The 9,163-nt window shown below is 48.0% G+C and overlaps 1 protein-coding gene across 1 annotated transcript; it reads left to right on the top strand.

Moving 5' to 3' along the window:
- Nucleotides 1-1,234: 1,234 nt before the first annotated feature.
- HRH3 (histamine receptor H3) lies at nt 1,235-3,713 on the top strand (the record flags this gene model as incomplete). Its single annotated transcript, XM_084296378.1, has 3 exons — nt 1,235-1,472; nt 1,763-1,929; nt 2,829-3,713. The coding sequence occupies 3 exons, from the start codon at nt 1,235-1,237 to the stop codon at nt 3,711-3,713; spliced, it is 1,290 nt and encodes a 429-aa protein (XP_084152504.1).
- Between the last annotated feature and the right edge of the window lie 5,450 nt (nt 3,714-9,163).

Here is a 9,163-nt window from a genome sequence, read left to right as displayed (position 1 = left end):
TTACCTTAGGTACAAAGCACGATTCCTGCTTTCTGTTCGGATGGCGAAAACTCTGAATAATGAGTGACAGCTAACAAACGGCAAACAGCTCCTAGTGATCGCGCTGCAGCATGCACACAATCATTCGGCATTTGTAAACATTTTAATGAACACTAATGATTGTCTGAAGAGCTGGAGATTACAAATAACACGAGATCCCAAACAGCCACAGAATAAAAGCGGTGTGGTGCCTCATTACGACATCCCCCCTCCCCCCAAAAAAGAAAACCTAACTAAATGCGATTCTCTGTCCCATCTGAGGCAACACACACACAGCTTGGAGCCTCCACGCAATGTCGGGTGCCGCCAGCTGGGAGCTGAGCTGGGAAAGGGGAAGGGAAAGGGGAAAGGGAAGGTGCAGGACGCGGCTGGGGTCCCTCGGGGGCGCCCTGCTGCGAGGTGCCCTCGCCCCCAGCCCCGCGGGGCTGACAAGAGCCCCTCGGCCGCCCCCCAGCAGGGCCGGGTGGGCTGAAGGGGAGCTCTGCGACAGCTCCTGATGGGAAAACGGCTCCGGGAGGAACCTGGAGGCGACAAACCTCCCCGCGAGGCAGCCTCGTGCGCGGTTCTGGGTTCCCAGAATTTTGTTGCTTCACTTTAATGTTTGATCTCTGTTCTTCAGAGGCGTTCACGAAGTTGAACGTCCGACTTCCCCAGAGGAGACGGAGCTTGGTCGGGGCCCCGGCCCTGCCCCACGCCGCCCTGTGCGCTCCGGGCCCCGGGTGCCGGCGGCAGGAGCCGCATCCCGCGGCACCAGACCCGAGTTACTCCCAAAAACCCAACACGTGCGGACTGGAGGGGGGGGCAAGAGCATCGCCCCCTGCCCCGGTGCTTGAGGGCGGCTGGCTGGGTGCTAATTAAAGGACAAATGAAGCCTTTAACGCCTCTCCCTGCAGCCCCGGGGACCTGAGGCAGGCACCGGGAGCGCTCCCCACGGCCGCTGCTGCCTCCGGGGGCGCTTCGGGGAGGCGCTGACACGGCCCGGGGGGGCTCGGGGGAGCGCAGGGATGCTCGAGGATGGGGGGGGCGCGCAGGATGCCACCGGCTTTGGGGGGGAAGGGGAGGTCCGGGCTCCCCCCGGGGGGGCCGGGGTTCGGTACCGGGGGGGCGGGGAGGCGGGGCCGGGCCGGGCCGGGCCGGGGAGGGGCGGCGGCGGCGGCAGCCCCGCGGCTGCGGCTGGGTGCGGAGCGGCGGGGCCATGGAGAGCGGCGGGGCCCTGGGGGGCGGCGGGGCAATGAACGGCTCCGCCGCCGCCGCCGCCTCCGGGCGCTTCGCCCCCGGCGGTACGGCGGCGCTGGGAGCGCTCATGGCGCTGCTGATCGCTGTCACCGTGGCCGGTAACGCGCTGGTGATGCTGGCCTTCGTGGCGGACTCCAGCCTGCGAACCCAGAATAACTTCTTCCTGCTCAACCTGGCCATCTCGGATTTCCTAGTGGGTAAAGTGCCGCCCCGCCGCGCCGCGCCCGGCTGCAACTTGGGGACGGGACGGGACGGGACGGGACGGGCAGGCACCCGGGCTCCATCCCAGCCAGCACCCCCGGGGCTCCCCGCTTCTCCCCCCGGCACCCCTCTGCACCCCGGGCTCCCTCCCTGAAGCCCCGGGGAGAACAGAGCCGGCAGCGGCCGCGCTCCGGCCCCGGGGCTCTTGCGAGGTCGCCCCCGGCCCCCGTGGCCTCCCCCGCGCAGTGCCCCCAGTTTCGGTGTAAATGGCCCCCTCCGGTTGCAGGTGCCTTCTGCATTCCCCTGTACGTGCCCTATGTGCTGACGGGGAGATGGATCTTCGGGAGAAGCCTGTGCAAACTCTGGCTGGTGGTTGATTACCTGCTCTGCACCTCCTCGGTCTTCAACATCGTGCTGATCAGCTATGACAGATTCCTCTCGGTGACAAGAGCGGTGAGTCCTGGCATGGCAGCTGAGAGGGGAGTAACTCTGCCCCTGCTTTATCCTCCCAGATTCGCTGCAATAATTAAAAGCTTTTTTAATCCTTCAGGAACTATGCATCTTTTAGCCCGGTGATGGAAAGCAATAATTATCCACAAGTACATAATTCAGTTGTGGCCTCAGATTATTATTTCTGGCATAATTAAATGGTTTAAGGTTCAGACCGCATTGTGCAGGTGTTCCCTTCTCAGATAACAGGACAGTGTACAAAGTGAGTCAGCAAGGTAAGCAGACCTATTGCAAACTTCCAGGGGCTTGTTATCTCCAGGACAAAGAAGCAGATCATGGTTGGACTTTCAGCTTCTCCCTGGCCACCAAAGCTGAGGAGATTTCAGTACCAACTTCAGCAGGGCACTTCTTAGAGGTCGTTGGGCATGGGGAGATGAAAATGCTCAGCCTTTTGCAGGAAGGAACGAGCAGCTCACGGGCTGCTTGTTTTTTTCCGTGACTCCAAGTACGAAGCGGATTAGCTATGAGGAGCCTGGGTTCAGAGAGATCCAGAGCTAAACACCTGCCTAGCCCAGAATTTGAGGCATGCCTCTCCCCGGGAGTTGCAGGGTGTAGCTAGGGACAACTCACGCAAGCAGCCTGCTGGGCTCAAACCAAGTCAGTACATTTCCACTGAGCAGAAGCCACGTCTGTTTTTGGAGCTGCAAGACGAGGGTTCTAAGTCTTCCCTGCAGGAGTGTGATTTATCTAGCAATTGCTCCCGTTGCCTATGGCATATGAATTTGTTACACTGCTGGGAGATTGCCTAGCAACTTTACCAGAAACGCTAACAGTTCATTTGTGAAGAGCCTCAACCAGTTGGTGTCTGTGGCCATCCTTAAGGAAAGGTTTCCCCACTGCAGGTCGCCTACAGAGCCCAGCAAGGCAACACCAAGCGAGCAGTGCTGAAGATGGTGATGGTGTGGGTGTTAGCCTTCCTGCTTTACGGACCTGCCATCATCAGCTGGGAGTATATCTCGGGCCAGAGCATCATACCCACCGGGGAATGCTACGCTGAATTTTTCTACAACTGGTATTTTCTCATGACAGCCTCCACGCTGGAGTTTTTCACCCCTTTCATCAGCGTAATGTTTTTCAACCTGAGCATTTACCTGAACATACAGAAGCGCACCAAATTACGCCTGGATGTTTTCCATGAAGTGCACAACCAATCCTTCACTGAAGAGATGGAAATGAGCCCAGAAGCCAAGCTTTCTTTGAAATGCTGTAAGTGGGAGCAGAAGGAGCCTGCTGAAACCCTCAACCTCTCTAACAGCAAAGCACAAGCAGTAGCCTCCACTGCCAGCCTTGGTGCAAAAGACCTGCAGACGCCCAGCTCAGGGAGCTCTGAGAAACCCAAGTGTTGCCACAAAAAGAGCTGTAAAAATTCAGCGTGCACTCTGTCCTTAGAGAAGCGGATGAAGATAGTTTCCCAGAGCATGACTCAACGCTTCAGGCTCTCTAGAGACAAGAGAGTGGCCAAATCACTGGCAATCATTGTGGGCATTTTTGGAATTTGCTGGGCACCATACACCCTCCTCATGATTATCCGTGCCGGCTGCCATGGCCACTGCATCTCTGATTACTGGTATGAGACTTCCTTCTGGCTGCTGTGGATCAACTCAGCTGTCAACCCTGTCCTATACCCTCTCTGTCACTACAGCTTCAGAAGAGCTTTTATTAAACTCCTCTGCCCGAAGAAGCTAAAGATCCAACCTCACGATCCTCTCCAGAACTGCTGGAAGTAAAGCTAGCCCTGTGTGCGGATGAGAAAAGCCTTCTGTAGCACAGGTTTTTATGAAAGAACAGTACTGTAGCTTGCTTCCTTGGAAGAAGCTGGGGCCACTGGTCTGGCACACATGAGGAAGGCAGAAGTGAGATCACTGTTAAATAACTCTAGTTCATCACCAACAGAAACAAACGGAATAGAAGGGTAAGGCGGTTGTTTTTTTTTTTATTATTTTTTTTACATTAATCACGGACAGTGAAATAAATCTGTGTCCTGCACCTGCACAAAAGAGCACAGAAGAGCTCTGCTGCCACCTAGTCAGCCTGCGTGGCAACAACGTTTTGTTAAAATAAGTAACCTGAGACCACTGGACTAAACTACAGTTTACACTTAGGATATTACATGATTATACGGAAATAAAAGAATGGACCTCAGAAAGAAAACCACCTCATTTATCATTGCTACTACAGCAGCTTCAGCCATAAGCTGGGTCCCCACTGCACGTGGTGCTGCAATAGATGTCCCTTCCACTCCCCGAGAAGGGGCAAATCTCTGCCACGAAGAGCATACAGATGGACTTAGGGGCACCAGGTATCCTGAAACATTCTGTTGGCATTCCCTGCTTCAAAACGGATCTGATTCCCTTTGCGTCCAGCCACACACCAGCCCTTACTCCCACGATACGTGGGTGCGCTTCTCTCCTGCCCTTCGCCAAAGCTTCCTGTCTCTTCCTCCATTGCAAAGCTTCCTCTCCTCTCTCAGAAGCTGTCCTTCCTCAGGCACTGCCCTGTGTCCTGCAGCAGCTGTCTGCCTTCTCCCCTTTTGACTGTCAGCTGCTGGACCGGCTGTGCCGTGCACCACGTGGATCAGCAGCACAGCACCACCAGGTGAGCAGCATCCAGCCCAAGGGCGTGCAGCAGGAGCAACAAGCACAGTCACTGGCCCTGCAGGATGGTGGGAACCCTGACAGCCTCGAAGAACAGGGCTGCTGAGCCTACAGGAAAGGCGTCAGCAGGGTTTCAGCTTCTCCACGGGCTCTCCCTCAGACCTTCCTAAGTCTCATCTGCAGGACCTCGTATTTACTCTTCCAGCAATGCGTTACCAATGACAAGTACTGGGAGAAGTGAAGTTTGCATTCCATTTTTTAAGGTAGTTTCAGACCTCCTAACTTCAGCAAGCTCTCCAGAACTCTCACATGCTTTCTTTTAAAGCACATTATTTTGAACAGAGACCCTGGTCAAGCTGTTCCAAGCAACATAAATATCTTTTTACTATTATTTATTTTTAAAGCAGTCAACTAATTCCACAGATAAAGCACCAGATTCAAGAGACCAGGGATCTATCCTCAGTCTTAACAGGAGATCTGGGGCATTTTATCTCTGCTTCCCATCTCACACTTTATCATGCTTGCCCATGCAGTCTATAACCTCTTTGGGAACAGAGCCAGAATGACCATAAAGTGAAAGACTAACTCCCAATCTCTGCTGGCATCGTTCAGTGCTATAGTAATACGAATACGTAATTAGTTGCCATGGCAAACTCTCATATTTAACAGTATTGTACAAGGAAGCTCAGAATTGTAAGTCTGAAAACTACATTTACAAATGGAAACCCAAATGCCGTAAAGTAGAACCCAAAAGCTTCTGATGTTGTGATTGCCCATTACACTTGGCTACTGCGAGCAAACTGTTTCTTGGCTGTTGCTAGGAATAAAATAAATCACTACTCAACTTTTTTCCAGTGACATTTGCTGAGTAGATCAATATTGTTGTCTGAAGTCAGGTTTTAAATGAAGTCTTGTTTTGTATATATAGCTCAGTCTTGTGACATGTTCAGTCAGACCATTATGTATGAATTCAAATATATGCTTTGAAGTAAGTGTGCTAAGAACTGCCAGTATGCACAGTTGAGCCTGCTTGTACCTTTCCTTGTGTCTGCTACCTTCTGAGAACCCCAATAAAGTATTTTTCTACAAAACTTGCCAAATATTGTATGGTAACCAGAGTGTTGCTGGAAACAACGAAAACCAACTGAAAGGAAAACCTCTTTGGGTTTGTCTGAGAAGACAATTAAAGCCTATACAATTTACTTTAATAATAATAGTAGAAAAAAGCTCCTCAAACAGCTGCATTTCACTTACCGATGATTAGTAGGTTCTTGATGGCACACACAGTTGGTGGTGAGCGCATAGCACTTAATTCTTTCCAATTCTAGTTCTTTTCCAGAGCACATTACACGAAACTTAGATCTGAAAATATTACGTTAACCTTCTCTCTTCCTGTGACTCATGAAATCCACTAGTCTGCCTAAAAACAGACAAAGTCAGAACGTGAACAAGAGACTAGTTTCCAGCTGTGTTTGTCTTCATTTGTTCACAAAGAGAGGACTACTATATTGTTCAGTCTGATAAAAGTTACATTACTTTAAATTACACCTAAAGAAAAGGAAGGAGGAATCGTTCCTGTCTGTTTTACCTAGTATTCAAAACAGCAGGTAATAATCAAAACCCTTCTCTATCTGTCTGTATCCTATGGTTCTAAAAGATGACTTCTGATACTTACCTAAACTTAGCTGTAAGTGATTTTATTCACTGGCAGATTTTGCAGGGAAGATACTTCCATTCCTTCCTCCTGCCTTGCCAAATACAAAAGCGAAATAACTACTTATGCCTGTATGGCACACCTGAGCCTGGTTTTCATACTCAGAATGTTATCAGCTAGTTTGAAGTTTCAGGGTAGCTGATGATTAATTCAAATAAGGTAAAAGGAGTATTGGAATTCTGCTGGTTTTTAGTGTTCGGAATATAAATGTCTATATGCACTTGGAAGAGGCAGGGAGTAGGGAGCACCTCGGCATAATCAAATATGAACTGTGAAAAAAGCATTACCATTAGGCAATGCAGGGCTCCTCATCAACTAACCTACCAAAACACACACGTATTCTCTGCTACCGTACCTCTTAAAAAAGTTGCCCAATTTCTATTGTCTAGACACAAAAAAAAGCAGACGGGACCTGTTTTCAAAAGAAAAAAAAAAAAAAAAGACATGAAAGATGATTTGCTGTAATTTTGAATATGCATCAAGTAGTTGTGGAAGCACAGACACAGAGGAAAAAAAAAAAAAAAACCAACAACTATTTCCAGAGAGAAGGATCCAATTTATGCATGGAGTGTTAGTAAACAGTATTCATGCAGTTATAAATTGTACTCAGGAGCTTTTTAAAGAAACAGGCTAAATGACTTACTGTAAGACCTGCTTGGAGGCAATGTCAGCTCCCTTAATACAAATCTACACTCCATTAACTAGAGGATGGAAAGGGCACAATAACGAGGTCTGTGGTCCTTTCATAGAGCAGTGTCTGCATATCAATAAACTATCAAAGAACATTTTTCAGCACAGCTACTTTCTTCTTGGCTCTGTGATGCTTCCTCCCTAATCACCAATAATGAAATATCTCTTTCCACAGATAGAAGATCCTTGCTCACACAGCCTCTCTTCAGTGCCCTTCCTCAATTATGATTCCTTATTTGTTCTCGCCAACCTGTAGTTATATAAATTGCTGCATTGTGTTCCAGAGACATCACTGAAGCTTCATTAGCTCGTGTAGGAGGCTACACAGGAAGAGACAATGCAAGAAGAGCTTTTGTTGAAAAACACCTGTCTGGGATAATCAATGAGACTTGCCAAGAGGGACAGGCTTTGAAATCAGGAAGATGTGATTTTATTTTGATTTGAAAGAGTGCTAACGTTTTCCTTCCTTGTGTGGAAGGAAACATTCAATCTCAGAACTAGGACGGAAAAACACTAAGTTAGTTTCATTCATACAGAGAAATTTAACAATGTGGTTTCTAAGAGGGAGGAGCAATTTTTCATAACCCCAGCCCCTATGCAGTGATACCAGAACAACTTTGAAATTTGGAACTGGCCTTGAAAGAGACCTTTCTCCTTCACCCTACTGAAATTATTCTGCAAATAGATGGAACAGAGCAAGGAGTATTTTTCTATTATTATTTTTACTTCTGACCTAGGAAACACAGGTAAGAACAAAAACACTTCACTTGCCACCCTGGATGAGAGCCAAAAGAGAGAAAAACTCACTTGGTTTCTGACACCATGAAACTAGCATTTCTCATGAAGGATTTCACAGACGTACTTGTGGATAGCAGGAAGCTCATAATGCTGCTGTGTTCCCTCATCCTTGAAGGAAACCTCCCTTTCCTCCATACCTTTGCACAACGTATTTTTCTGCCAGTACAGTTGTATTTGCAGCATTAAGGCAATGTTATATTATAAAAAGCAATCAGGAATTGTGCAGGGTGAAAGGTATCATCTATAACCTGTTACCACAATTTTATCAAGATATTCAGCTACCATGGGCACTCAAATCCCACTGCTGCCTGGGGAAAGGAAGACTTGGACACACCACGAAGGCAAGACAACCAGGTCTGTCAGCAGCCCGTTCCTGTGAGCTCAGGAATGCTTATGACTCATTAAATCAGCACCATTTTTGACGCTGTAGTCCAGGATGCATGAATACTACTTATTACTAGGTATTTACAAACCACACACTTTTACTCCATAATTTACAACCTGTTTGCACAGCCTGAGTATAAAAGGGAACTGATATTTAATCCAATTACCAAGCATTATCAGTAGTGCTATGCATACACATTTGTGGGGGAAGAACGGGACTATTATTTTTCCATTTGTAAAATTCTACAACTTGATACCATTTAACAGTGACTCAGATGCACCAGGCAGGACTTTTTGTTGTAATGTAAAGGCTTTTCTTACACATCAGAAACCTGTCAGTAATTCCTAGCCCCCCCCTGCCGTAACGGACAATGATCATACATTAGAGATGGCGAGGCAGTGCCGTGGAAGTAGACAGTTGTGGTGCATATGTGTACAAACACCACAAGCATCCATCCTGTGCACGAAAATGTAAAGTTCATGGCAAAAATAGTTTTTATAGGCAGGCTGTGCCCACAAGCTGACACCTGTCCTTTAAAGCACAAAAATGCATCCATGATGTGGCATTGACTTCTGAATTCTTTTTTTAACACAGTATCCCGGGATTCAGCAGCACAATTAACACTGAAGGAAAACTGATTGCCGTGTAGTTAATAATCTCAATTCAAGATATCTCTCTGAGCATTCACAAACAACAAGCTCTCTGCTAGAAGGGCAGTGACAGTTCTGGCAAATACTTTAGCCTTTAAGTAACAGCTCACACACAGCTTTAGTCATTTGAAGCTGTTTATTGAACAACAAACAATGACGGGAGTTGCATATATAATTCCTTGAACATGAGGTTGCACAGACACCCTGCAGCGTTCATGAATTGATGATGGATTGACAAAGCAGAGCTATTACCCTCCATTATGAAAATAATTTACTCTCTAAAAAGCACAAATTCAATAGGCCATTACAGCTAAAGCACTGTTTAATATCTCTGATACAGCTTGTA

Source organism: Netta rufina (assembly GCF_964035555.1).
Source record: "Netta rufina genome assembly, chromosome: 16".
In the NCBI taxonomy this organism is placed as follows: domain Eukaryota; kingdom Metazoa; phylum Chordata; class Aves; order Anseriformes; family Anatidae; genus Netta; species Netta rufina.
The sequence above is the reverse complement of the archived record's forward strand: the minus strand, read 5'-3'. Positions and strand labels throughout refer to the sequence as shown.